At 56.0% G+C, this 27,488-nt stretch overlaps 10 protein-coding genes across 10 annotated transcripts, besides 4 other annotated features; 5 read left to right on the plus strand and 5 right to left on the minus strand.

Moving 5' to 3' along the window:
* Window positions 1-873: 873 nt before the first annotated feature.
* On the minus strand, window positions 874-1,995 carry CYME_CMN280C (hypothetical protein; the record flags this gene model as incomplete). The annotated part of the gene is made up of 1 exon (XM_005537336.1): window positions 874-1,995. The coding sequence occupies one exon, from the start codon at window positions 1,993-1,995 to the stop codon at window positions 874-876; it is 1,122 nt and encodes a 373-aa protein (XP_005537393.1).
* Window positions 1,996-2,049: 54 nt separating this feature from the next.
* Window positions 2,050-4,679: a sequence feature (repetitive element).
* Window positions 4,488-6,094: a sequence feature (possible transcribed region).
* A 916-nt stretch (window positions 6,095-7,010) lies between these two features.
* Window positions 7,011-7,658, plus strand: CYME_CMN283C (hypothetical protein; the record flags this gene model as incomplete). Its single annotated transcript, XM_005537337.1, has 1 exon — window positions 7,011-7,658. The coding sequence occupies one exon, from the start codon at window positions 7,011-7,013 to the stop codon at window positions 7,656-7,658; it is 648 nt and encodes a 215-aa protein (XP_005537394.1).
* A 1,805-nt stretch (window positions 7,659-9,463) lies between these two features.
* Window positions 9,464-10,558, minus strand: CYME_CMN284C (probable cinnamyl-alcohol dehydrogenase; the record flags this gene model as incomplete). The annotated part of the gene is made up of 1 exon (XM_005537338.1): window positions 9,464-10,558. The coding sequence occupies one exon, from the start codon at window positions 10,556-10,558 to the stop codon at window positions 9,464-9,466; it is 1,095 nt and encodes a 364-aa protein (XP_005537395.1).
* Window positions 10,559-11,361: 803 nt separating this feature from the next.
* CYME_CMN285C (phosphoenolpyruvate carboxykinase) lies at window positions 11,362-13,187 on the minus strand (the record flags this gene model as incomplete). Its single annotated transcript, XM_005537339.1, has 2 exons — window positions 11,362-12,292; window positions 12,370-13,187. 2 exons carry the CDS (start codon window positions 13,185-13,187, stop codon window positions 11,362-11,364), a joined length of 1,749 nt encoding a protein of 582 aa, XP_005537396.1.
* A 538-nt stretch (window positions 13,188-13,725) lies between these two features.
* Window positions 13,726-16,017, plus strand: CYME_CMN286C (sodium/hydrogen antiporter NHE8; the record flags this gene model as incomplete). The annotated part of the gene is made up of 1 exon (XM_005537340.1): window positions 13,726-16,017. One exon carries the CDS (start codon window positions 13,726-13,728, stop codon window positions 16,015-16,017), a length of 2,292 nt encoding a protein of 763 aa, XP_005537397.1.
* A 901-nt stretch (window positions 16,018-16,918) lies between these two features.
* Window positions 16,919-17,149, minus strand: CYME_CMN287C (hypothetical protein, conserved; the record flags this gene model as incomplete). Its single annotated transcript, XM_005537341.1, has 1 exon — window positions 16,919-17,149. The coding sequence occupies one exon, from the start codon at window positions 17,147-17,149 to the stop codon at window positions 16,919-16,921; it is 231 nt and encodes a 76-aa protein (XP_005537398.1).
* A 260-nt stretch (window positions 17,150-17,409) lies between these two features.
* Window positions 17,410-19,071, plus strand: CYME_CMN288C (hypothetical protein, conserved; the record flags this gene model as incomplete). The annotated part of the gene is made up of 1 exon (XM_005537342.1): window positions 17,410-19,071. One exon carries the CDS (start codon window positions 17,410-17,412, stop codon window positions 19,069-19,071), a length of 1,662 nt encoding a protein of 553 aa, XP_005537399.1.
* A 1,953-nt stretch (window positions 19,072-21,024) lies between these two features.
* Window positions 21,025-21,607: a sequence feature (possible transcribed region).
* Window positions 21,608-22,000: 393 nt separating this feature from the next.
* On the plus strand, window positions 22,001-22,762 carry CYME_CMN290C (photosystem II oxygen-evolving complex 23K protein; the record flags this gene model as incomplete). The annotated part of the gene is made up of 1 exon (XM_005537343.1): window positions 22,001-22,762. The coding sequence occupies one exon, from the start codon at window positions 22,001-22,003 to the stop codon at window positions 22,760-22,762; it is 762 nt and encodes a 253-aa protein (XP_005537400.1).
* A 157-nt stretch (window positions 22,763-22,919) lies between these two features.
* On the minus strand, window positions 22,920-23,225 carry CYME_CMN291C (hypothetical protein; the record flags this gene model as incomplete). Its single annotated transcript, XM_005537344.1, has 1 exon — window positions 22,920-23,225. The coding sequence occupies one exon, from the start codon at window positions 23,223-23,225 to the stop codon at window positions 22,920-22,922; it is 306 nt and encodes a 101-aa protein (XP_005537401.1).
* A 1,770-nt stretch (window positions 23,226-24,995) lies between these two features.
* Window positions 24,996-25,715: a sequence feature (possible transcribed region).
* A 289-nt stretch (window positions 25,716-26,004) lies between these two features.
* CYME_CMN293C (hypothetical protein) lies at window positions 26,005-26,391 on the plus strand (the record flags this gene model as incomplete). Its single annotated transcript, XM_005537345.1, has 1 exon — window positions 26,005-26,391. The coding sequence occupies one exon, from the start codon at window positions 26,005-26,007 to the stop codon at window positions 26,389-26,391; it is 387 nt and encodes a 128-aa protein (XP_005537402.1).
* Between the last annotated feature and the right edge of the window lie 1,097 nt (window positions 26,392-27,488).

Genomic DNA, 27,488 nt, shown 5'->3' on the forward strand with positions numbered 1-27,488 from the left:
GAGCGCAACACATTACGGCCGCAGGAAGAGGTGTCGATCAAAGGGGTCGAACGGATTCCACTGCCCATGGGTCACTCGGTGAAGCCGTTCGCATGTACCCGTTCCCAGTCATCATCAGCGTGTTGGGTATCGATCAGCGTTTGCGTTTCGCGCTTGAAGCAACTGCCTCTCTTCATATACCACGGATGCATCCGTATGCTCGGCTTGTATGGACCACGAACTGGATCCCATGTCAAGCAGGCAAACGGACGCGCTCTTTCGTGACCAATACACAGCATCTGCTGAGCGTCGCTCGATCGCTTTCTTCCTTCCAGTCCGCGAATGCTCCGATGCGTGCTCGTTCGACGCGAAGTCGCACCAGAGAAACTGCATCGAACAGAGTCCGTCATGCATCGTCGCAGGAAACACAGCATTATCATAAACACGCACGCTGCCTCGGGTCTTTTGAGCCTTGCGCACATCAAAAGTCAACAGGCCCGCTGCCGGGTGCATCGCGACGATCGTCAGCGATCAGTGCGTACCGTCCGAGATCGTGATTCCCTAACCAGCATGAGCGCGTCGTTCCTTGTACATCATCCACACTATAGTGCTGCGTCATCCACGCTCAGTGCTCACACGACGCGCCCAGCTCTAACAGATGCGCCGCCTGACTATTGCGCAGACAACCGGAGGCACACATCCGCGAAACCAGACATCGCCGGTATTTCCCCAGGCAAGTCATTTGCTGAACGCGCGGTCATTCAAGGGAGCCTATCGGGAAATGCCTAGAAATGACGAGCCCCTATGGCAGGTGCATGAGCCTTCACTGCCACCGTTCTATGCCTTCTGTCCTGAGACGCGCCGGCGCTGTCGCGGCCGTCGGTAAGCCAGCGCTCAAGCACCAGCGCTGTAACAATGCTGGCTGGGATCCGAGCCCAAGATGACGTAGGTGTAAATTTCGTCGTTCAGCATTTGTGCGGTATACGATGCGATAAACTTGTACCGACCAGAGGTCAGCGCTGAACGGAATACCCGTTCCATCTCTGGAACCACCAGCATTGCAGCTTCAAAGGCCTCCCGTCCAAAGAGGCCCTCGCCGCCGTATGCATACGGACTCGACCAGTTGAAATAGTGCGCTGGCAACTTTGTGGCATGCGCAGCGCCCATATAGTCGGTGCTGGTCCAGCCGCCCACGGCGAGCGCTGACTCGACAGCTGCCCGTCCGAGCGCACTGCAGTTGCCAGCGGCCACGTCTGCTATCGGACACTCCACCATGTTATCCACGACGTTCGCAGCACCAATGATCAGTCCCTTGTTCAGACACAGGTCATGATCAAGGTCTGCAAGCGCATTCATGATGGTAAAGTCGTATTGCGACACGTTCAGGGCCATAGCGTCGGTCTCGTTGATGTAGATGCCACCGAGCGCCCTGCTCGGCACCCGCAGGATACTCTCTTCGAGCGTCTCGAGGTTCAGCGGCGTAACCACTGTCGCAGCACAACGAGACAAACATCCCGCAAGCCCCCACAGGCTAAGAAAAGCGAAAAGAAGCCACGCTCGCATATTAATCAGAACAGAGCCACGTTCCAGGAAAAACAGCAATGTCTCTATCGTGGGTGGTGCTGCATTGGGGATCAAGGCGCACCGCGTGTGCGTGCGTCTGTGCGCGGAGCGCCCTGCGGCGAACAGGCCCCGGTGCAGGCCCTGCGAGACGCCGCGGTGGCACCACCGGCGCACGCCTCGGGAGCCGGCACACTCGATCCGTGGCGATCGAACAGGCCCAGCGGCAGCGCCAAAATGGGCGTTCGGGACGTCGGCGGCGCCACCAGCATCAGCGATCGGCGCCAGATTAGGAAGCGATGCGTGCCGGCGCGCGCTGTTTCCGACGTTCCAGGCGTCGACGCGTCGATGTCGGTGGTGGTGGCTGCGGGCGCCTGCATCTCCACTTAGGTGAGGGCGGTACTGAGATGGGCAGGAGCGTCGGCACCAGCGACATAGCATAGAGCAGGAGTGCATTCTACGTGAATTTCCAATCTAGGACACCTGATTTCAGCTGCAGTGCGATGCGAACACGCATGTGCCAATGCGGCTTCGGACACGTGTGCTTCATCGATCGGAGCAGCGTCTCGTGCAGTGCACGCATCGCGCTCGGTGAGCGCACCCCGGAGATCAGGCAGTCCATTGACGCGACGCGTATGTCGCCAATGAGGGGAAACGTGATCTTGATCAGTAACGTGTAGCCGCAATGTAAAATTGTAATTTCATTGAGTTCGTATCCAGGTATAGTTTTTATTTCAATTGTGCTTCACCCTTAAAACAAGCGTAGTCAAGTGTTTTCTCGCGGTATATAACAGAAGCGTTCAAAGAACGTTCTTTTTCAAAAAAAAATCTAAAAAAAGGAAAGTTATGAAAAAGCAAGTCGACGATCCTGGAGGCCCAGTGTCGCTGGCTGCCAGAAAAAACGAAAAACAGTGCCGTGCCCAGAAGAAAAGGAGAAGAAAAAGAACCGAAGGGGAGAGGTCCTACGTCGAAGGCGGCAAGAAAGACGACTGTACGACGAGAAGGTGATGAGAGCCTTTCTTCTTGGCCATATCAGGGATCCGTACAGGGAAAAGTTGCGAGACGCTATCGAAAAACGCGTCGACTCGTACCCCAAGAGTATTGTCAAGGCGTCGTCAGGGCTCATGCATTTGGCGAGGGAGATGTATCGCGACGTGACGCACATCGAAACGGTCGAGCTTCCGGACGAGTTTTTCGACATCACCTTTATTCGACACCTGATGCTTGGCACAGGGGAAGCGCGGAGGGAAAATGTGCTAGTGCATGGCCCCCACGAAAAACATCCCTTTTACAGCTTCCAGGGTAATCGATACAGCGATGACGGAAATATTTACACATGCGGGGTAATGAAGTACATCACGAACCCGAAGAACCATTTTACAGTGAACCTCGAACGTTTCATGATACGCGCCGTGTTTCCACTCTACCCGGGCCTGTCTCGCAAAGAAATACGGGCGATTATCAATGGCATCACGAAGGATCGTAAGCATAAAGATGAGGTCGAATTCGTCGACAAGAAGCCGTCACGCAGGAGCACGAATGAGGATTCTGTAATCCGTGCGGTTGTACAAGAGCACCGTGCGGTACTGGGGCTGGCGAGTCCAACGGAAAAGATATCAGATTTAAAAAAAGATAAGGAAAGATACTATCGCCTCGTCCCGCGATATTTTGTGTTTCTGGACCGAGAGCTCGAACGCAAGGCAGAGGTGAAGCTGAATGGGAAAAATGACGAGTGGGAGAGACGGAGGGCTTTCCTAATGGGAAGCGCTTCAACCTCGTTCCAATGTGCAACATCAAGTCACATTTTGTGAGTATCGACTCCAGGATCCTTCATGGCATCATCAGGGAGATCTGTCCGGAGTTCGATATAAGGGAGACAGAGTTCACCGGTGAAAACCGGGAGACATACTGGAAGAATATCTTCAATTTCAAACGTCTCAAAGTGACCAAACAAAAGGTATTTACTGGGTTGATCGAAACCGATGGAGTAGCCATGTGTATACACTATCAGCGTTTGAAGAAAGATCGTCCTGGTCCGCCCTCGGCGAACCACGAAGATGAGACGGAGGCGGTTCCTGCCACGTAGAAAGTGCAGGAAAACGACTTTGTCGTTGGTGCGGCGAAGCATAAAGATGAGGAGGAGGAGGATCCTGCGACGCATGAGGTGGAGGATAACGACTTTGTGGTAGGCGTGAACCCCGGGAACACGAATATCATAACCATCGCTGTATCCAAGCGTGCAGAAGATGGTACTGACGGCAACTTGCGTCAGAAGACATGCGACTTTTGAGGTGCTCGAGAGCAAAATGCTATCGAGAATCCGGTATCATGAATGCAAGGAAGAAAATTGAGACATGGAATGCAGTAATGAAGGATCACCCGGAAGCTTTGAGCGAGGTGACGAGCCGCGGCGGGGACTTTAACGCTTTTCTGAAAATCATGAAACTTCGCGTTGCTCGTTGGGATGCGCTGTGGGAGGAGTATACAAAGCCTCGGTGGGCTCGTCAACGTATGAAACTATACTGTGGTAAGCGGCGCGCGTTCGCGAATTTTTTCAATCAGTTGAGCGCCCTCAAAGAGGATGAAAGTCAGAGGCTCGTAGTAGCATACGGAGCAGGGCGCTGGAAGATCCAAAAAAGGACTACGCCAGCTCCATCGACAAGAACGTATAAGGAGTGTGCACGGCGTTTTGCTACAATACCTGTTGATGAGTTCCGAACATCGTATACACACCATGAACGGTGATGTACGCTCCAGAGAGTCGAGATGAAAAAGCGCCAGAGGAGCCCTGAGGATATAAAAAAGTACGGAGCGCAAACGGAAGAGCAAATGGAAAGGAAAGCGAAAGTTCGTGGACTGATCGCATTGGCGAGTACAATCAATGGCAAGAAACGTATCGAATTCGTGAACCGAGACTTTAACGCCGCCATCAATAGAAGGAGATGTGCGGCGATGGAGACGAGACCTGCGGAGTTGACAAGAGAGAATTTTATGGGGCAACCTCTCAAGGTGGAATTATACGATACGAAGCTGAAGTCAGTAGTAGGTGGCCGGTCGAGAAAGACGGGGAGGCGTCTGCATTTCAGTTGGAGACGTCTCGTCTAGGACGAGTTCGCCGCCACTGCTGTACACCGCTGGCGGCAGCGTTGTTCTTTTGGAAAGCGTTTGTTGTTCGTGGTGCTCTTGCCGTTTGTCTCATGCGCGTTTGAAGGTGCGAATTTAGCAAGTCGAGTTGGGCTCGTCACGGGTGTGTGTGCACCGCAGGCGCGGGCAACGTGGTACACGACGCTCGTACCTCCACGGATGCTTCCAAGTGAACCACTGGTGCCGGACTGGTGTTCCTCTCAGAGATAGTGGTTTAACCGTTTCCGTTTCCCCGCGGTTGCTGAGCGCAGAAGGGACAGCTTTGCTGTACGAATGGACGAATATCGCTTCGAGGTGCACTGTCCAGCATACCGGGCATAGAGGCTGATAGATCGGGCGCTTTGGTATCGGTGCGTTGCGAAACCGCGCAAGGTTCAAGAAGCATGCAGTCCGCTTTACTTTCTGGATTTTTGGCACCAGTGCCCATATACGGTTGCTCGAACCGAATACAGTGCTTTCGCTAGGCGCTAGCGGCAACGGAGCTCAATGATCATGCGCTGCTCCAGTGTCAGAGAGAAATGGAGCTGGTGTGCTGATTCGGGTGTATTCGCTGAAGTTTTGATTTCTTTCCCTTGTGATGCGCACCAGCTTTTGCGGACATCTTCCGCGCCCGCTTCCTTTTCGTATCTCGCATATCGGCCTCGGAATACGCCGGTGCCGTGTCTCGCCTCAGCTGCGGTGTCAGCAGCGGAAGGATGTTGATGACAGCGTTGGAGCCCGCGTTTCGTTGTTTCCCACTGCTGTTGGAGCATTTTACGCAGAGGCGCAAGTTCCTATCTACGATTCGCTTTCCTTTTTCTGCTTCATTGTATGGAGCGTCGGTGTGCTCTTCACAGCCGTCATACGTGACTGTGGTGAGGTGTTTTCGTATATCCATCACTAGACCCTTTCTCCTCCTCCTCCAAGGTTTTTTTGCGATGTGGCGCATGAACGCTTGCATCAGCGCTCGGTACGTGTCCTCGACTGGTACAGATGGCTCTTTTCGATGTTTTCATCAGGCGCCGCGCCCGGTGCTGTGCCCAGTGATCACGGCTCGCGTCAGACGATTCCCTCGGCGAGTACTCTGTCCACCGCACATGCAAGCGAAGGCTGTTCCACTCGATACGGGATTAGCGGCACCCGATATCGTCCGTAATCAAACAAGTGCGGGAAGGGTAATCCAGTTTAGAGAAAAGTTGAGAACATTCGATCCGTCTCCGTTCCCTTCGCGCACAGCAATGACGCACTCTCTAAAGGGAGCGGTCGCTTCGATGACGCAAGTCGCACTCTGAATCCAAGACGATTTTCCATGCGAACACACGGGACGAGAGCCCGCTGGAGCAGTTCCCGCAAAATGTTTCGTACAGGTGTGAGATTTCTTTTCGTAGACGACCGCTAAAAGAGGCGGATTTGTGTTTTTCGAACGGAATCGATAAATTGACATGACAAGTTCAGTGGTCTTTTGGCAAGAGTTTTTGATCAAGAGGTCATGGTGCGACGTCGAGGATGCTTCTGCGTCATTCCAGCGGGGCGAGTTGCCGCGCGCACGAGTTTCCATGCAGGATATTGATCGAAAACTTGAAGAATACATGGTTTGAGCGTGGGGCACGTAGGGATCGGAAAAGGACGGAGGAACACAGGTATGCATTGGATAACGATATCGGTTATTTCACGAACCCTCGCTCGAGGGCGTCGCAAATCATCGCGATTCAACGGACGTCACGAATTCCAGCTCTGTACTGTATCGAAAGAGCCTCCCAAAGTAAATATGGCCGAGAATCACTGACCTACATATCCATCCGTACGCCCGTATTGTTGCGCTTAGAATACCGCGGTTGTAGACCCAAGAACGCGTTCGGAATAGAGTCGGAAAGCAGGAGCAGAGTGAGCAGTTCAGTGCTCCAGTTGAGAGCCTGGCACGCGTATGAGCTCGACGCGCGCATCCATCGCCTGCCGCCGTGCACGGCAATTTGCCAGCGGCGGAAATCATCGCGCCATCGACAGGAGCCACTGTGCGCGCTGAACGACGTCGCCTTGCTGTGGGCGCGCCTCGACCCGAACGCGTCGGTGTTTGCTTCACAAAATCGCGTGCAGCAAAGGCATCGAAAGACGGGGATTCGGAGCGGCTCATGAGCGCGCGCACCATGGAATGCGTGACACGTGTCCCACAGCGGCGCGGTGACGTGCACGTGCCGAATTTGGCAGCGCTGTGTGTTGTATTGGGATGTGGATGCGGTGCGAAACGCTCGGTGTGTATCGACACGAACGCATTTGCATGTTTTTTTGCGACTGTAGCAGATACTTCAAGGCTAACCTGTGTCTTCGACTACAAGTCGTTTATTATTCCGATGGTTTCGAACAGGTCTGCGTTTAGGCTAGCCGTGCTCGCTCTTGCGCTGATACTCTTTACTATGATCTGGGACGCTGCTGTCTATCGGGGAACCTCAGCGCTGCCGCTGAGCACCCAGGTACGCGCTGCAGAGAACAGAACGCACCACCTCCCCGATGCCGTTGCAGCGGCGCTCAACTACACGCAGTTCGAGTACACGCTCGCAAACTCACTGTATAAAATCAACCCGCATATATGCCTGAACTATGCCTTGTCAGTTGCGGCAGCGAACCTGGCGGATCTCCTCACCTACTGCACGCCAGATCAGGTTGGGAATAACAGCTGTAGCGCTCTGACGCCCGGTGCTATCGCTCGGACGCTGCTCGCTGCGGGATGGACCAGCACGAATATCCAGCTCGTGGACCTCGCAGCCAAGGTGCCAGCAAGGTATTTCAATTGGTCGACCAGTGACGGGCTCTCGGGTCTGCAAGCGTACCACGTCGGTCTTCAAGCTGCACCATACGTTGTGAACCAACTGCGGCCTTACCTACATAGTGGACAACTCAACCTGGTTGGGGTAGGTGCAGTGGCTCTCCGCACAGACTACGTGTACGCGATGGTTGCCCTGGGCGGGGATCCATCGCAACACTGCTACGAAGCGAGCTAGTGAACGGCGTATCGTGGCATGCAGGCATCGGGCTTGCGAACGGGCGCATGGTGTCGATCTGCACGGTGAGCGGGATGTACGAGGCGCTGCCCATCACTGCGCACAGCGGTACCCCATGGGAATGCTCGCTCCGCGCTGTGACGCAGCGAGTGCCGGCGACAGACACCGTGCCATGCCGTGCTGTGCTTTGCTGCCTGTGTATTGGAAACGTGTATGGTTGGAATCCTCGGTGCTGGAGCACCGACAAACTCGACACCTTGGAGTATCGCCATGTGAGCTATGCGGATACGGGACACGCGTGCGTGCAGACGTGTCCGTGCATCGACGCTTGTGACAGCGCCACGAAGGCTAGCGTGCGATCCTTGGTATCTTGGCGCCTTCTGCAGGCACCAGGCGCCGCCGACGGAAAGCGCATCGGGGCATGTTCTGCACGCAATGGTGCTCGCTCTCGAGAGCGTGCTGCGGGAGATACGGACGGCATTCGAGTGCAAACCAGCGGTGGACGTGACGTGGGATCCGCATCGTGTGTTTATTAGCTTTTGTCTGCTGCAGTCGGATGTCGTTTCTATGTCGTCGACGCGAATGCTCCCTATCACATTTCTGGGGTATTTTTGGGACACCCACTTTTACTAGCAGCCCACTGATGCGCACCGTCTCTCGGCAGGATGAGGCAGCATCGATTCCGAGGCGTGCGCGTCGCGACTCGGCTGCACGCACTGGCGGGCATGCAGCTCGATGCATGCATGCATGCGGTCAAGTTGAAGCGGCTGCTGAACGCATTTTACGGGATGATCATATCGACTGCCTGTGCGTCTTCCCCGTAAACATACTCTATTTTGGTGAAAACCCTGACATACTGCAGAACGCATTTTGCATGATGATCATATCGACTGCCTGTGCGTTTCCCCACAAACATACTCTATTTTTGTGAAAACCCTGACGTATGCTGGATACCTTCGTCGAATCCATTGCTTGCGCCTGTGAATCGGAACAGGAATCGCAGAAACAGAGTTGCGATCCAGTGAAGCGATCCCGACGGCTTTGCAATGAATCCCGTGTCTGTGCGGCCTTCTCGTGGACTGTACATGCGCATCCGAGGGGTGCAGCTCCGTCGCATGCGTCCCGCGCCATCCAAAAATGACACTACGGGGTATCGCCCTCGTCGATCGTTGTCAGGAAAGCGACAGCGCTTCTGATTTTGCAAAGCGCGCATACCTAGGTCCTTGAATTCCAGACGCGGTCCACGAGGTCTACCCCAGTCAGGTCCATGTGCGAACGCGTTTATCGACGGTCGCACCGCATCGATGCAGTGATGATGGGAGCGGCGACGAAGGCGCTGCACTTCGGGTCGATAGCCGCAACGGCACCGCAATACTGTGCGATCTGCGGTTGGCGACTTTTATCTCAGGCACGGCATCTCGAGGTCTTTTATTGCTTGGTCAATCAAAGGTCAAAGCCCGACGACGAGACCGGTCTCGGGTTCGTAGCACATAGAAGCGTCTGCGGCTGATGCGAGATCGCTTCCGTGGTAACAGGCACCACTCGCACATCCTAAGAATCCTGATTAGGCGGATCCAGCTTGTTTCACAGACAAAGAATGTAGTGCATGCTGCGCCCTGCGCGGGCGCAGAGGTCTCGTTGCTCGAGTTTTGCAGCGTGAACCGCTGCGCAAACGCGCTACCGACCGCGTCGCGTTGCTGACCCAGCTCGCTTATGCAAAGAGCGCCGCTTTCCCGCAGGCAAAGATCATTTCCGGGATGCCAACACTGCCACCGCCTTCGCCATTATCACCATTACCACGAAAACTAGCGCTGCAACGGAACCAGGCCATCCGCAATCATCTGCTGAACATGCTCTCGAATCGTCAGATCGACACCGCGATACTCCATGCCAAGAAGCGTCTTCGATTTCGCGACATTGAAGCAAATCGGAATACCAACTCGATGACGAATCATCTCCCACGGCAGTCCGATAAATGGACCCGCCAAGTACATGAGCCACTTGGGAAGCTCTCGTTGTGGTAATCGGAAGCGCTGACCCCATTCGGCTCGCACCGCAGACGCCACTTCCAGAATGGACTTGTACCCAGCAACGACAATATACCGGCCACTGGGGACGCGCTTCTTATCGCTGCCAGCACGGAGATGCGCCAGCGCAACGTCCCGAACGTCCACGATGGACTGCTGCCAGGCGGGCACACCCAATGCCAAGCGGCCGCCAAGCAGCTCTCGCATGAACTCGACTGAACCGGACTCGGTCTCCGTGGTTAACGAAGGCCCCAGGACGAATCCCGGCAGGATGGTGACCAAGTCCCAGCTCTTGTCCCGGTTCTCAGGGGCATGCGCGAGTTCCCAAGCGCGCCGCTCTGCTGCCGTCTTGCTGAAGCTGTACGGATCATTCTGCGGCGTTGATGTGGTGTTCCAGTCGGTCTCGTCATAGGTAGGCACCGGGTTGCCGTGCTTCTGATCATAGAAGCCGGTGACGGCAGCGATGGACGACGTCACCACAACGCGACGGAGAGTCCGGCGCGTCTCAGGCCGCAAACAAGCACGCAACACGTTCTCCGTTCCCCGGACAGCCGGGTCGATAAAGCGTTTCTGACCACTTTCTCGAGACTTGCTGATTTGGAAAGGTGACGCAGTATGGTAGACCACTGAGCACTGCTTGATTGGTTCATTGAAGCTTTCCGCGTCCAGCAGGTTCGCTTGGTGAAGGACGAGTTGTCCGCCCTGCGAAGCGTGCTCCTCTGCGAGCCTCTTCAGGGGCTCTGTTTTCCGGTTCAAGTCCCGAACTGTGGCGTGAACGGTGTATCCCTGCTCTAGAAGGTACTTTACGAGCCAGCATCCGATGTAACCGCTTGCACCTGTGACACAGACCGATTTATCTGCAGAAGAAGTCATCTGGAGCAAACATAGGTGCACGACTCGAGCGCGTGGGTACTGCCGTCTGGGGTGCAGCAGCGTTCGGCGGCGGGTTGCCGCCCTACACGCGGCAGATTTGTTGTGCGGTGCGCGTCACTCGGGGTTACGCAAACGCGTTAGGCTGTGCACTCACTGAGGCACGTTACCCAGCACAGAAAAGACTGACCCAGTGGTCGCGGAGGTCGAGCTCGGACCCGGGCGCAAGCGCTCGCGCCGCCAGCAGCCTTGCGCCTTGCCTCTTTGCCCGACGGGTAGACCAGTGTCGGGGAACTAGGCTTTGCGCGTTTTTAACGGGGCGCTGTGCCCAGCGCGCTTGGCTTGCGGCGATGGATCAACGGAACGCTATGAGTGAAGTGCTTCTGCATATGCTGGTAGCATCTCCGAGTCTCATGCGCTAGGCGTGTGCGTGTTTTGTCGGGATTCTAGTATGCAGCAGCTATCGGTGCTGTGGCGCCGGCGTACATCCAGTGACATCGCCCATCTTCCTGTTGTTGTTCCTGCAATGCATCGCTGGATTCTCGGTCACAGGAGCGAGGAGATGCTTTACAGCCGGGAATACGCGCTAGTGTGGCGACACACAGCTTTTGCGCCGCCTGTTCGCCGCATCAGCGACGACGTGCACACCAGACCTCAGAGACCGACACAAGTCCTTTGACGCGCCGTTGATAAAAGCTGCCCAAAATCTGGACAGTGCTCCATGGCCAACCCGCGTTGAATCACTGCAGCACCGTTGCGGCCAACGTGAAAACACCACAGTTGTCGACTATCTTTTATCAACAGACCTAGTTTGCCTGCGTTCCCCGATGACTCGCCAATCTGGAGGGCCAAAGTGGCCCACCAGCCGCCCATTCTGGATTGTAACCTTTCCGCAGATACTCGGCATGCATGCGTTCCGCGAGATAGCGCGCGCGTTGTTCGTAGAGGCGCGCATCTGCCCAGTAGGTAGCCGGGTGCAGAAGGCGCGAATCGAGCCCGGGAATCGCACGCGGCACCCGCAATCCGAAAATCGGATCTGGCGCGGACACCTGACTCGTAGGGATCGCATCCGTGGCGATGGCACGCACGATTGCCCGCGAAACCTCCAGGTCCATGCGTGCGGCACCGTCGGCAGCGCCGCCGCCCGCCCAACCGGTATTCACCAGGTACACCTGGGTGCCGTGACGCTCCAGTTTCTCATTGAGCAATTGTGCATAGACTTGACCATTCAACGGCATGAACGCTGCTCCAAAACAGGTGCTGAAAGTGGCGGTCGGCCTCAGCACACCACGCTCCGTTCCAGCAACCTTGGCAGTGTACGCTAGAATAAAATGATAAGCAGCCTGGAGTGGTGTCAACACAGACACCGGGGGCAAGACGCCAAAAGCATCGCATACGAGGAAAATGAATGCCTTGGGCGGTGGACCCTGGCGTGATGCCTCCCACTGCGGTATATTGTGGATTGGGCAGGTCGCTCGGGTGTTCTCGGTTTTGGAAGCGTCATCAAACTGGACAACGCCGTGTCCATCCACGACGACGTTTTCGAGAATCGTGGACGGCTTTCGAATTGCACTGTAAAGAATCGGTTCCTTCTCCGGCGACAGGCGGATCACTTTGACGTATATACCACCCTCCATGTTGCGGATCGCCGTTTCGTCCCAGGAGTGCTCGTCGTCCCCGATGAGTTTCCGCTCGGGGTCCGCGGATAACGTTGATTTTCCGGTTCCCGACAAGCCGCTAGATTTCACGCAATGGTTAGTGTTCCGTTTTGCTGAATCGGCCTGCTGCGTGCTTCTGCGATGTTCCAAACTTACGCAAAACAAATAGTGTCCGGATTCGTGTCCGATAGGGAGCGCGTCGCTGCGCAGTGTAACGGCAAAATGCCTTTCAGCGGCAGCATTCCGTTCATGATGGTGAACACCGATTTTTTCATTTCACCCGCGTAGCTCGTGCCAGCGATAAGCGCCAAGCGACGCTCGAAACCGAGCACAATAAATATATCCGAGTTCAGTCCCATTGCCCGATAATGTCGATTGCGCAAGCCGCTAGCGTAAACCACGGTAAAGTCCGGCTCGCCGAAGCTCGCTGCCTCCGCCGGACTCGATAGCGGTATAAATATGTTGCTGGCGAAGGCATGATGCCAGGCGAGTTCGGTCACGACGCGGAGCTTGAGACGGTTCGGTCCGCTGGATACGAGCCCGTCGAAGACGAACAGCTCAGGCAAGGCTGATAAATAGTTGGCAACCTGTTTCTGAAGTTCGTCGACGATTGTTCGCTCTATTGGCTGGTTGACCTCGCCCCAGTCGATGCGTTCCGCTAGGGGCGAGCCCTCGCGACGTTCGATGTAGCGGTCACGCGGCGACCGGCCCGTGAACTCTCCGGTATCCACGCAAAGTGCACCCGGTGGGTCTCTCGCTTCAACGCCCTCACGTCGTTGTAACGCCAGTGCTTTCGCCTCGGAGAACGGCAGGTTCCGGTGAATGGCACCAGGCGCACGCTGGAAGCCTAGCTGCCTCACCAAGAACTGCTCTACGGTTTCCGGAGACGTTCCGCCGCTGCTTAGGCGGCGTTGCCAAGTGCGAAGCAACCGTGGACCGCTTCTCAAGCTGGTTCGAAGGCGAGGAAACCACATTATATTCTATTGAGCTCCTGGATAGCGTCCGTGTCCAGCGAGCGCTCTAGGTCGATGGAGGCGGCCATAACGATGTTCGCGCCTCAGATTGCTCAATTGGCGAAACGTTTACCAAGGCCAGCGTTCTCCGATTGTGTGCTTTTCTTTTTTTTTTGTTTTTCTTCAGTGCGCGATGACGTATCTATCAGGTCCCCTACTTCCCAGTTGCATTACACATACTTCTTCTCGGATGTACTGGTCGTTCATCGCAATGCATGCAACGCATGCGCGATGTCGCACGTGGAATCCGCCGAACAGCCATACAGTGCGCTGGCGCGCATTGATCGCACTGCCTCCGTCTATATTGTCGCAAAACATTTAATATTATATAGTTCTGTACCGTTGGTGCAAGAGGTCCATGGAAGCGCGCAGCGCAGTGCGCCATCCCCAGCGAAAAGCGACTACATCTTCCAGACGATAGCTGAATGACCTCGCCTGCTGGACGGTATTTTCGGACTGCAGCGTCAGCCACAGAGACGAACGCGCCACGCACACCATCATGGACTTGTCTAAAAGGGCAACAATAGCGCAACAACTTGAGTCTGCTGGAAGTGTACGGCGTAAAGAGCGGTCAAAGGACGTCGCTGTCTACAGGAGACGCTGCTTCCCAGTGCTGGTGACACTCCTGATGGGCTTGGCGCTTGGCCAGTTCCTGGTCTGCTTACATTCAGTGCAGGAAGCAGTTGCAAATGGGCCTCCTGAAGCGCAGAACGTTGTGTCACGGCCGGAAGAGGCGGTACCGGCCGCAATGCTGGGTTCTGGCGGTGCGGCCGCTGGCAGCTGGGGTGGTGTAGCGTCGCTGGCCGAGACGGTCACGGCGGATGAGGCCAAGGCGGCTGGGTCGGCGTCGTCTCCAGAGCATCCGCCGGACACCAGTGCTGCTGACGGGGCAACGGGGCCACCGCGCACGGATCCGCACGCGGAGAAGCACCTTGGCCTCGGTCTCTTCTACTCGATAGTGGCGCTCCTGATAGGCATCTTGCTCTCTTATCTTCTGCTGCAATACGGGTTTCACGCTCTACCAGACTGCATCGTGTATGTGATCATTGGTCTGACTGTTGGCGGGTTTTTGCGGCTCGCTGGAGACGACTACGCAGCGGTATCGCGAGCGCTCCCGAACCAGGAACAGTTTATGCTCTTCATATTGCCCCCTGTGATCTTCGAAGCTGGGTATTCGCTGAACAAAGGCGACTTTTTTGCACAGGCTGGTTCCATTATTAGCTTCGCGGTGTTTGGAACCATCATTTCCGCTCTAGCGTTTGGACTGGGCATGTGGTTCCTAGGCGTGCTCCACCTCTCGTACCGGTTGTATTTATTTGAGGCACTCGCTTTCGGATCTCTGATATCGGCTGTGGACCCGGTGGCCACCATTGCGATCTTCAATGCCCTCAAGGTGAACCGTACACTTCATTACTTGGTTTTCGGCGAGTCGGTGCTCAATGACGCGGTCGCGATTGTGTTGTTCCAGACTTTTGGGGGCATGGTTGGCAGCGAGAGCGCAACCTCCTGGTGGCAACCAGTTGGTCATTTCGTGTATATTTTTCTGGGGAGCACAGCGATCGGCGCCGCGGTTGGCATGCTTTCAGCGCTCATGTTCAAGTACACCCGCCTCTACCGCTATCCAGTCCTGGAACTGAGTACGTTGCTTCTGGTAGCGTACTTGCCTTATACATTTTGCGAGGGACTCGGCTTGAGCGGCATCATGAGCATTTTGGCAAATGGTGTCATGATGGCCCACTACACGCACCACAACCTTTCCTCAGTGACCAAACTGACTTCACAGCAATCGTTTAAGATGATCGCTTTCATTACGGAGACGTTTATTTTCATCTACCTGGGTCTCGCGCTGACGCTCTTCGCCCACTCTTGGCATTTCATGACTGTTTTCTGGGGTATCCTGTTGACGCTTCTGTCCCGGTTTGTGAACGTGTTCCCTTTATCGGCGATTCTCAACCGATATCGCCGTGAGAAGATCAACGCCACGAATCAGTTCGTGCTGTGGTTCTCCGGGCTCCGAGGCGCGATCGCTTTCGCGCTGTCGTTGAACTTTCCGTCGGCGGACTCGGGAGACCCTGCCCGAGATCTGGAAACCCGGCGAGCGATTATCTCCACAACGCTGGCTATTGTGATCTTCACAGTGATCGTGCTGGGCGGTGGAACTTTGCCCCTACTTCGATTGCTTCGCGTCGAGCAAGCAGAGTCCGCAGACAACTATGAAATGTCCCGGGTGCACGCCGACGCCGTAAGTTCAACGGATCAGGCGGCAGCGACCACGGTGAGCTTTGCGGACGCTGATGCTGCTGGCCAAAGAACCGCTATCTTTGTGGGCTTTGAAACAGACTCGCCTGTTTTTCGTCCGGCACAAGACGCGACAACGACAGGGGACGGCTCGGCGACATGGAACGCCCCGACGATACAAACATCCATGGACGCGCACCGAGAAGCGGCGGCGAGTGCTTCGTCTTTGCAGCACCCCGTTGCGTCTGGGCATGCTGCATCGATGACTGCTGAGGAGAGCATGTCGTGGCTGCAGCGCCTGGATGAACGAATCCTCCAGCCATTCTTCCGAGCGCAGCATCGACAAGTTGGGCGCCAAGGTATAGAGCGGTTTCTCAAGGACGGGGAACGTCGGCTTTTGTCGCCCACGGAACTTGCCCAGATCGTCTCCCGAGCTGCTTGGGATGAGAGCGACGAGGATACCGGATCGTCCCTGCCCGAGACCGCAGAACATGCGGAAATGGGTCAACTGGGGCAACAGACACTGGAAGATGGCTCGACATCGGGTCGGTAACCGCGCGCACTCGCTTGTGCGCAATCCTTGCGGTTTAGCGGGCACATGATGCTGCATATATACATTTGTTCACGAGTTTGCTCGTTATTGTTGGTGTTCGGCGTTCTCGTGTGTGGCCCTGACGACCAGCGACAGGGCACGCGGCATGCCGGGAGCAGCATTGGACTCATCGTATAAACGCAATGCTTGCACTGTTTCTCCCGAGCGATCCGTCACAGTTTACGAGCTGCCCAGGTAATTCCAGAGACAATGCGTCTCTGGTGACGGCGGTCTCTAGTGCTCACAGAGACGCTATGGAACTCGCGCTGCGCTTCATGTTCTGGGCGATAGGTACACAGCAGGAAACCGGCATCGCAAGAGCATGCACGTGCCGTCGAGGTCGGGTCGTTCAGGCAAACCCCTTGGGGCCTGTTCGCAACAAGCGCGGCGCCTGCGTTCCCCTCGAGACAAGTCAGCGCCCGTCTGCAGCCGGTACGTCGGCTTGCGGCAGCTCGGCTGCATGCAACGCTGAACAGCGATGATCAACCTAACAACAACAACAACAACGTCATCATCGACTGGAGAGGTGGATGCGCAGCACTCGGATGCCGCCTGCGAAACACATCATACGTCGTTGCGTTGTGCTTACTGAGCACGAAAGCGTCGCTGTTCCACGTTGCAAGGTGCTTCATCGTCGACTTTAAGAGTACGTCCCATTGCTTCGCTGGCCGCACGCTGTAACCCGTCGAGCCAGTGTTGTACCCAGTGCAGTATGGAGCACAGCATAACCGAGAGGCCGCGCGTTGCGTCCACTAGTCGGTTTCCTGAACGCCACACCCGCCTGGGACCCCGTGTAGACGCTGCGTACTCGAAGGCACCTCTCGCGGCCAGGTGCAAGCACTGCAGTATAAGTGAGGAGCGTTCAGTTTGATTGAGAGGAGGCTGGTGAACGTGGTCGTCGTGCTTCACTTGCGAGATAGTTCAGCTCACGTTTCACCAGCAGTTCTTTTGCAAGACATTGATCCAGTTCACGCTTGCAAGCGTTGCACTTACCGAAGAATTTGAGGACCTTGTGATGATAGTGGCAATCTTCCAACTGCTTGATCAGCTCCCGACACAACGGGTGATCACTGGCTTTCAACACGGGATGCATGTGCACGGCTGCAAATCCAGCAACAAAATTTAAACTCAACAAACAGTGATAATAACCTGCACAACGCTGCAAGCGTTGACTACGAACGTCTCTGACTGACCGACCGACTGACTGACTGACTAGTTGCAGCCCGCGCAACGGCATCACAAACGCGCTTGCTGCGGGGCGTTACGGGAGCGGCACTGCTAGAGAGTCGCGGACGGCGTTTTGGTGGCAGTTTGAAACCGAAAAACCTCTCTGTCACGATAAAGCAGTCTAGGATGAAGCTCGGGCGGCTAGGAACACCAGTCATGCGACCCGCTTTGCACGTGTGGTGTCTCTTGTGGCTCTGCGCACTCTTGACGGAGTTCGTTGCTGCAGGCACGATTCAGCGGGTTATTGGCGCTGACCCTGAAACCGAGAGACGTTTCATCGCCCAGATCGCTTCGTTGGGAGGATTCCGGTGTTCGAACGACAGCGGAACGCTGCTGCCGCCTTCTTTTTTAAACGATGACTACTGCGACTGCCCGAACGGTGCTGATGAACCGGGCACGGCAGCCTGTGCTGGCCTCGCTCCGCTCTCCCAAAAGTTCTTCTGCCCCGGAGAAGACAACGATAAGCAGACGCTGCCGCTCTCCTGGGTGAACGACGGCCAGTGCGACTGCTGCGACGGCTCGGACGAGTGGCTCTCAGGTGTCCAATGTGAGAACGTTTGCGACGTGCTGCGCTCGGAACGCCTTCGGGAGCTCGAGCTGCAGTTAGCTCGTTACCGACAAGGCCTAGAGAAGCGAGCCGAGCTTGTTGAAGAGGCAGCTCGGATCCGACAGGCGGAAGGCAACCAGCTCGTAGTGACGAAGCGACAACGACTCGCCGAAGCGGAACGCACCCTAGCCGCCATCGAACAGAAGCGAAGGTTCTTTGAAACCTGGCTCCGCTGGTTCGATACTTCTACGGAAGCGCTTGCTGACGCTGGAGAACGACCACCTGCACAGCAACAGGATGCACAGCAGCAGGCATCGCCTTCTGGGCTGGCAGAAATGGTCACTTCCGAAGTCGAGCGCGAGTTGGCGGCAGTTCCGAGCGAGCGCGACCTTACCACCGCACCCCAGGCGAAGCCTCTCTGGCGACGGTGGTGGTGGTGGTCGTGGCGGCGGCACCACTTCTGGGAACGCTTCATCGGGGCGTCCGACTCGAGCGCACCCATCGTTGAACTGGATGAGCCGGTCGATCTCGAGAGCACTGCTTGTATGCGACTGATGCGACTGCAGGCGCCCATCTGGGTCGTGCAGCGCTTCGAAAGACTCTGGGGACAACACCTGGCACCAATGGAACGCATTCGACGAAGCGTTGGGCGCTTTGCAGCTCCGCTGCTGAAACGCAGTGTTCAGCATCGGCACATCCGCACTTGTCTGCGTCTAGCGCAGGGGGGCGTTGCACGCGCCCACCGAGAGCGCGAGGAGGCTGCGCGGGCGCTCGAGGAAGCGCAGCGCCTCGAAGATGCTTATCTGGGCCCTCAGGATGTATTGTTGGGTATGCGGGATCATCCTTGCTTACGGAAGACTGTTGGACAGTACGACTACGAAGTGTGTCTTTTGCAACACGTGAAACAGTATGAACGAGTGAGCAGAGGGAGCCACACCGGCATCGTGCTGGGAAGTTTTGCGTACGCGGAGCACGTTTCGGTGAACTGGAGCGGTTCACCTGATAAACTGGCCCTCCAGTACCTGGGCGGGGATATGTGTTGGAATGGACCCCAGCGCGAAGCTACCGTGATCGTCGAGTGTGACCCGAACCTGAGCATCCTGACCGTAACAGAGACTGAACGATGCAAGTACCGCGTGACACTCCAGGGGCCTCTGGGTTGCTTCGAGGAGGCGCTAGCGGAGCTGGAGCGGCAACGAGCTCGCCTCTCAGTTCAACAGCAGCCCGCTAGCTCATCCTGAGCGTTTTGCACGGGTCCAGGGCAATGAGTGCTCCGCTCTCTACCGATGGGAACGGTGGCAATGGTGACGATAACCGTGAAACGCGCAACCAAGCGCTGCACTTGGCGTTTTCGGAAAGGTTGGCGATGAGGTCGTGCGCAACAGACCTGGTTGCTGGCTTGTAGGTACAGGATCGTTTTCGAACGCAAGCTACTGGATGCAGTGCAATGACGAGCGGGGTATTGACTCCCGACGGCACGCTAACTGCTAGAAGTTTTGGACGCTGTCATACCGATGTGTATCATGAGATTTCTGCGGATACAAGAGAGCGACCAGACATCGCTGAAGCGATTTGAGATCATATACAGACGCTTCTGTATGGTGCGAATTCCGGACCGGTCTCCGCGTCGGGAATAGCGCTTCGATAGAGCAGAAAACAAAAGACCCCCGAATGCCGAGCTTGACCCAAAAGTCGCCGAGCACAGTCAGCACTGCTTTGCGATGCTTTTATGGGTATCGGATCGCAGGAGGCTGGCATCTTCCACGTTGATCGCTGATCACCCGAGCGTGTTTCCCGGCGGCTGGTTCTCGTCTGCATTGCAAGCGGTATCGAATCTCCAAGGATTTATCCCGGTTACCAGGATAGCTTGTGTTCCAAGCGCACCTAGTATCTACAGCTCGTCGAGCGCATGGAATGCCGCCTTGTATTCAATTTGGGCACAGGGGAATGGAATCCCAGAACAGACATCCAATGATGATGATGATGATGATGGTGATGATGACGCGAACCCGTCGGATTATAGGCTAATGATGCTAGAGGTTTCTACGATCGCGCTACGCAAGAGCGTCCTAAAGACATGGACGACTTTGGGTCTGTTCTGGATTTCGTGCGGATACCCGTCCATTCCAGTGCGCCACTTTTCACGTACTTGAATGGGCATCCTTCGGAACAGCCTCTTTGCAGTGGATCCACGGTCTTCGAAGCGTCCGAATTCCCCACGATGCCCCGAACGCCAAGTCATGCGCATCAGGAGCTGCCTCGCCACTTTGGCGGTATCATCGGACGACGTTTCCGACGCTCAAGAATCGAGAACCCGTCGCCGCAGCATAGATCACGTGCGATCCATCGTTTCAGACCAAGTCGCGAACGAGAAGCGAGTGCGACACCGCAAATCGTGCACTTGCCCCTGGAATAAACGCCTGCGTGCGCGCTCAGAGAAAAGGTTTCATAAGATTCGTCCCCGAGGAGCGGCACCTTCTCGATACCGCACGCTCTCTGTCTGGTACGAACAAGGTTCTGGAACCGCGATTCCAGTGGATTCATCATAGCGCGCGGGTGTTGCTTTTGGTTCAACAACGTCAGAGGCATCGGGCTCATTATCGAATGAACCCAGGGCTTTGCTGCGGATCGTGAACGTCCTCACTCGTATGCGCTATCGTGACGAGCGTCGCTGGTCTCTGAAAGGCCTTGGGCAATATTTGCTGCTGCTGCTGCTGCTGCTGCTGCTGCTGCTGCTGTGTGCAGCCGGTTTCTGCGTTTTCCAGGGAGCGACTTGTATACAGACACAGGATTTTATGTCGCACACGGCTGCATCGTCGTTCTCCGTGACGCATTTCCGCCCAGATGGCGACTGGCGTGCCCTCCAGGCACCAAGACGCGCGACAGCTCGCAGGGGATTCGTCCCCCCCGGCCCTGAGAACGTATCCTCAACGAACGGTCTGCGCCCCTGTTCATCTATCCATGCGTTTCTACATCTGTACATCGATGAGTTCTGGGGTATGCTCGAACACGCGAGCAGGCACCTGGTCACACAATGCCAGGTCGGGAGGCCGTCGACGCAGCGCACCGATGACCGCAAGTGAACGATACATTATGGATGCATAGCGACCATGCTGTGCATTCATGTACAATAAAACGTTCCTGAGTCTTTCATGGCGGGATCACGGGCTCAGACCAATACCAATATTGAAGCGCTGCCGGTTTCCAGCGCCCTTTCGTCACAGCTCGGTAAACGCACGCTTCAACGAGCCCCAGTACTCGAGCTTGCCGTTGCTCTGCAGATAGGCCTGCTCCTTCAGCAGATACCCCACATCCGCGCGTCCGATACTATCAAAGTGCGCTGCTAGCACCAACCAGTTAAAAGGGTCGTTGCGAGCCGTGGCAGCCGCAACCTGCAGACTTCCGTAATACCGTTGGTTCCTGGGATCCAGCAGAGACTCAATGACCCGATCTAAGCGGGAGTATCGCCTATCTCCATGAAAAACGTAGGGATCTGGCACGTATATATTACCAAGGAAGGCAAATGCTAGAAAAAAACCGCTCCCAAAAGCGATCCATGGACTCCAACGGGAGACCGGTGCAGCCATATACTCGGCTGAGGTGGCTGCACACTAGACGCCGCGCCGAACGAACGACCGCTCCGAGCGCAGACGTGCCACTGCACCGGGAGCTCGAAGCCCGGCAACGGATCAGGAGGGTTCCGGGTGTCCTTCTAGGTTCAGAAGCTGGTCCGCTGAGAGACGCGATACGCGGGCCAGTGTCTCGTGCGTCTACGACAGTGCGCTTCGCGGGGCGTCTCGGTTAGGAGCCAGGTACGCACACTGCGCAGCAGCAGGCATGTTTCTAATCTGGAACTTTATGTACTTTATGCGACTAAAGAGACATCCCAACTAGAAAGCGCTCTGCACCACCAGAAACAATGACAAACACCGAGTTCCTGTGGATGCTTTGCAGACGTGGCAGCACGCTCATTCGAACGCTGCATAGCATGATTACTCGCTATTGGAGCTATGCACGATGTCGAGCAGTATGCACCGGGAGCAGCAACTGCTGGTGGCGACGCCTGCGCGCGCCCCAGCCGATGAATGAGCGCCATGCTGCGTATCGTGCGCCATTTGTACGCAGTCGCAGTACTGGCGTGAACTGGTTTCGTTTTTGGAGGCCGAACCCATGTTTTTGGCCCAGACAAGTCCGGCGCCAAGTCGTGTGGCTGCCCTGCGTCCTTCAACCAGTTCAGAGAGGAAGCAGCATTCCTGGGTGGCTGCGGGAGCACCTTCTCAGAGGCTGTTCAGCAGCTGCAGCGGCGAACGCACGGAACGGCCTGCGTCTGCGCTTCCGTCGTCTGGTGCAACGACTGGAGCGCTGCACTGGACCCGGCGCTCGCTGATTCAAACAACGCTGTTGTTGGCTGCGGGCTGTGTGGCGGGTTCACCTGCTCTCGCGGAGAAGGCGACAGCGGAAGCACCAGCAGTTCCGCGGGACGTTCGCAACCAGCTCGAGCTGTACGTGGATCTTCAGCGCGGTTACAAGATGTATCGCCCGAAGGGCTGGAACGAGTTTGACGGAGACCCAGGGAATACGAAATACGAGAAAAAATTCCAAGACATCATTCAGCCCCTGGAGTTTGTGACCGTGTTCTCGATCCCTGTGAAACCGGGTAAAACGCTGGCGAGCCTCGGCGATGCGGAAGCTGTCGGGAAGCGTCTTGCGGAGCAGCGCGGCGCAACGCTTGTCGCTGCCAACCAGAAGGAGTCGGACGGTATTCTTTACTACGTGTTCGAGTACGTGCGAGAGCCTGCACATCAGCTGAGTCTGCTAACGATCAACCGCGGCCGCTTGTTCAGCGTGAACGCCTGTGCGAGTGAGGCGAGATGGAAAAGGCTGGAAAAGCTCCTGCGAGCAGTTGTTGATAGCTTCGTCCCACAGCTCTAGGTCGTAACAGAGAGCTGTGGCTTCTATCGTAGACTGATCCACGCGGCAGCGTCTAAGATCCGAGGGGTTTAGGATTGGCGTCTAAACGGTATCCAGGGGTCGTTCGTCAGCGCCTATGGACTAGATTGTGGTTGTTTGTGGCAGGCGCGAAAACGTCTCAGTCCTCAGATCCGATCCGTGCCAGGGTGCTGTCCGTTGTCCCCAGGGAGGCGGCAGCGAGTGAGCGCTCATTGGCGCCGCTGGCGAGCCGCTGAAACTCCCGACGAGCGTCAGCATACGCCATACCCATACCGATGCCGCTGCCGAGTCCAGCGATGCCGGCGCGGGCGTGTCCACCGCGAAAGAGAAGCAGTCCAAGCGCACCGCCAGCGGCGAGCCCGTACACCGCCCACTTGATGCCAGTCTCGAGCGCACGGTCCCATGCATCCGCGAGAACCTGCTCTGAAGGTGAATAGTCTCGCATGGCGACTTAAAAGCCTTGCCTCTGAACCAGTGCTTGTCCAGGTTTTACGAAATGCACTGCAAGCACTCGAACAGCGTTCGCACACACACACACACACACAAGCGCTGACACGCGCTGGTGAGGCAGCACGTCGCTCGTACGACGCGTTCGCCGGGCGCCGCCTGCAGCGCGTTCGGCGGCAGCCTGCCACGGAGGCAGTCATCGATGAGGTCGTCGACACCCTGGTCAATGTGAAATGGAACAGGTCTTCTCATTGTTACGTACGTACCATAGGCATGTGTCTTTTTAAAGGGTCATTCACATCAACGTTCGTGGGCATAGTGTGTGATTGTTTCCTTCTTCTCCTTCTGATCCGCGGTTTTGCCTCCAGCTCTGGTGTCAGCGGTCTGAGGATATTGATGAAGGCCGTAGTCGGGTCCCGATTTCACGGTATGCAGTTCATGTCAACGCATTTCATGCACACATGGTCGTTGTGGTCGACGCTCCTCTTGCCGTTATCATTTTCATTGTATGAAGCATCGGTGCGCGCATCGTTGCGCTGGCACCATGCTGTGGTCGTCTGCTTTCATATACAGCCACGACACTGGATGCATCGAGATTCACGCTGTGGTGGATGACGGCTTCAGCAAACGCTTGGTTCATGCCCTTGACAGGTAAAGCTGGCGCTCATCGATACCGTCATCTGTTTCCGGGCCGGGTATCATTCGCCAGGAACACAGGCTCGTGCTGGGCGACGCAGTTGGCGCGTACGCTGTCTGCTGCTCACGCATGCAGATGCTGCTCCATTCGAGGGAGGATTTTTGGAATGCGATGTTGCTCATAATGACATAGGTACCGGAAGGAAAATTCGGGCTGTAGCACAAGCCGGGAAATTTGAATCCGCCTAATTTCCATTGGAAAAGATCGCTACAATGACTGAAATCCGTGTTCAAGCCCCCTTTTCCATGCAAACAGAAGAGGTGGCAGCCTCTGAGCGTATATCCAGTCAGAGGATTCTTGCTAATGCAGTCGAATGGCGTTTCTCTCGTAGCCGCAAAGCGAGACGGATTTGTCTTTCGATTCAAAATCGATTCAGTGGCGTGACAATTTCAGTGAACATACGACATGAGCAGCTGGCCAAGTCGTCCGGGGACAGCGTCGAGGATTTTTCGTCGCCAGGCCGGCAGCTCGAATTGTTGCGCCCACGAGATGCCCTGGAACAGACAGATCGGAAACTTGAAGAACATGTGATTCAAGCATCTGGTATCGAAGATACGGCGAAGAATGGAGCGTTCTGAATATGAATTGGGCCACGATATGGGTCGCTGGAGAGAGCCAGGTTCGCGTGCGTCGCGAATCATGCTGATCACGACGACGTACCGTGTGGTAGCGGCAAAGTGTCGCACGAACGGGCCACTCCGATAACACGACCGAGAATTCTCAGGCTACGTGCGAGTCCGTAAAGCGTCATTCGCGAACCAAGAATGTCAACGGTGTACATATAGAAAAAAGTACGAGGAAATTCGCCTGGCAGGTACAGAGCGAACAGTTCAGTTTTCCATTTTAATCTGGCACAGGTGCAGCACTGGATAATCGATGAGCCTGATTGAACTTTTTCAGCTGCGCGCACCAAGTCCTCGACTCTTTTGCAAGCACTTGTACGTTCTACCATCTTCAGCGCAGTGTTCCGCGATGGACTAACAACCCGGTCTATGGAACTCTAGCGCCCGAAACCTCTGCGCATAGCGTTCCGCGCGATCACCATATCCTTCTGGAGCTGGCGGGCAGTGCATGTGCTCCTCGCGTTCTACCAGAGCGTCTCTGCTGCTATGCAAGCGAATTCGCAACACAAACATGAACAAAATCAAAACACAACTTTACTTGTAGCTCCATACCGAATACCAACATACGGGGTCTTTCGGCGGCATTTCACAAGCCAGTTCGAAGCGTAGACGTACAAGACTGATGTCGACGAGCGTCGCCGCTCGTTGCAGCGCCCACATTACCAACGCACTGGATCACCTTAGCGCGTCGGTTGTGACGCCCCTCGGGGTAAACCAGAAATGGTTTCTCGACTAGAATCACGAGACATAGCAGCGAAGTGACGGATGTTGGGATTCAGCAGCGCGCCCCACCTGAGCACGGTACCCGCACGCGATCGTGCACCCCAAGCCGCGGCGACTCGCAGCACATCAGGGCTAGTGCTCGTTCGAGGCGTGATTTGCTTACGGGCTTGCAAGCCATACTCATATCCTACCAGTTGTCTCCGTTCATCTCATGTGTTTATGGTTGGTTAGGTTTCGCAAGTATTGCTGCGAACGCGAGCAGAGCGCCTCATTCGCATATGTGCCTGCTCTAGTCTGCGACACCGAGGATCGGCACAGATATGGGAAAAGATTCACGATCGACTGGCCCGACTGCCAGACTCGCAAACGACATGGCATTCGACATTAGTGCACTGGAATCTCTTCACCGGTTACCGAACATATCCGAGCTACCTCGTAAACCAGGTTCATTTCATCATGAGTACACCAGCATCGAAAAGCGCCTGCGTGAACGAATCAGGTCGTTCGGGTGTCCAGCGCGACGATCGCCGTACCGGCGTTGCGAGGCGTTCCTTGCGTCGCCGCGACCGCAACAGCAACAGCAAAAGCAAACAACCTTACGTCTGCCTAGGGGCCTACGCTAGGGCCATTGATAGGGAACCGCGAGCCTCCCTTACCGTGACGCTGCCGCTCGACGTGTACGTGTGCGCAAACTCTGCCTTGCCGCGTGGTCGAGACCCTGATCCCTGTTCGGAATGGTCGCGGATCGGTGCCCTGTCGGGGCGTCGCTAATGCGCAAGCTCGGTTGGTCAGAGGGCAAGGGTCTCGGTGCTCTCGAACAGGGCCGCCAGAAACCTTTATTGGCACAGCCGAAGTTCGATACCTGTGGCATTGGCGCCAAGGCCTCGGACGCAGCACCCGCAGACCTGAGCATCGTTTTGTCCCAGCTGCCAACCTGGGTAGAACCGCTCCAGACAGAGGTTATGGACGACACGAGTAAGCTCTCGCTCGATGACGTTTTTCGCAAGCTCCACGAGAGACGTCACAGAATGAAGAAAACGAAACGGGACAGACGGAAACGGGATAAGCTGGGAACGCACCAAGCAGCGACACCTGCCAAGCGACCAAAGAGCGAACGATAGCACCCGCGCGCGCTTCGGTGCCCTAAACATAAAGCGATTGATAGGACGCTGAGGTGACTGGCCTCTGGTACGCGCGAAGCCTATGCACGACTTGGCCTTGAAGGGCGTAGCGAGGACGCGCCGACGAATCATCATGCCTGAACGAGCGACACGAGGCTTTGCGCGGCTTTGCTGGTGGACGCGACGTCGACCAGGAGCGCACGGTCTGCACCCGAGCCATGCGGTCGTCGCTCAAGGGGGATCAGCGGGAGGTTTCCGAACATCACTGGTCTGTGTATGCGGAAGCAGGAAAGTCGCGTGGTCGATCGGGGTCTGCTGCAGGGCGTGGAGTGCATCTCGCAGTGGGCAGGCGTCTCGATGACGGCGCCGGCGTCGAATACCGGTGCAGCGGCACATCGGCAAGCGTTCTCGCAAAAGCACCGCTGTACACCTGCCCAGGAGCATCGCTTCATCCATTCAGGATTTGCTTCCACCGCTGATTGTAAAACAACGAGCAATGGTATCAAGTGACGCACTAGGCCTTGCGAGGCTTTCGAATCGGCGCTCGTATGGAAGATGCGGCGGGGCGTCGGGCTCACGATTCGAAGGGGTGGTACGACTTCGGCACATGTCCAGCTTGAACATGTACCTGTCGCTATTCTCGGCCGCCGCGGGGTCGTTATAGTAAGGAAACTTCTGAAGCGGGTCCTCGTGGTGCTCGACGGCGCACAGTTTTGACTGATTTTCTACCGTCGACTTGGCACGGATAGCGTTGCAGAGCGCAGAGGTGTCCCTGGACAGATGCTGCGTTGCTGATCGGTTACGGATTCCCGAGCACGCGAACGTTAAACAACCGAATCGGTTCGCTGTTGAGAGTCTGTGGAAAAACGACACGTCCTTGGAACTTTAGCGCGCTCATCAATATGCCCGCAGGGCGTGAAGCGCGTTCATCTGAGCAAAAGCACGGGGGCAATCGACGCCTGTTTGCTGCGTTACCACATCTCTGTTTGAGCTGACGATTCCTCTGCTCGTGATGCTTGCAAGGCGTCGCGCTTCGCACTCGGGATAGGATTGCCCTGGGGCAAACACCGCATCGTGCAGCATAACAATACCAAAGC

Source organism: Cyanidioschyzon merolae, chromosome 14, assembly GCF_000091205.1.
Source record: "Cyanidioschyzon merolae strain 10D DNA, chromosome 14, complete genome".
Taxonomy (NCBI): Eukaryota; Rhodophyta; class Bangiophyceae; order Cyanidiales; family Cyanidiaceae; genus Cyanidioschyzon; species Cyanidioschyzon merolae.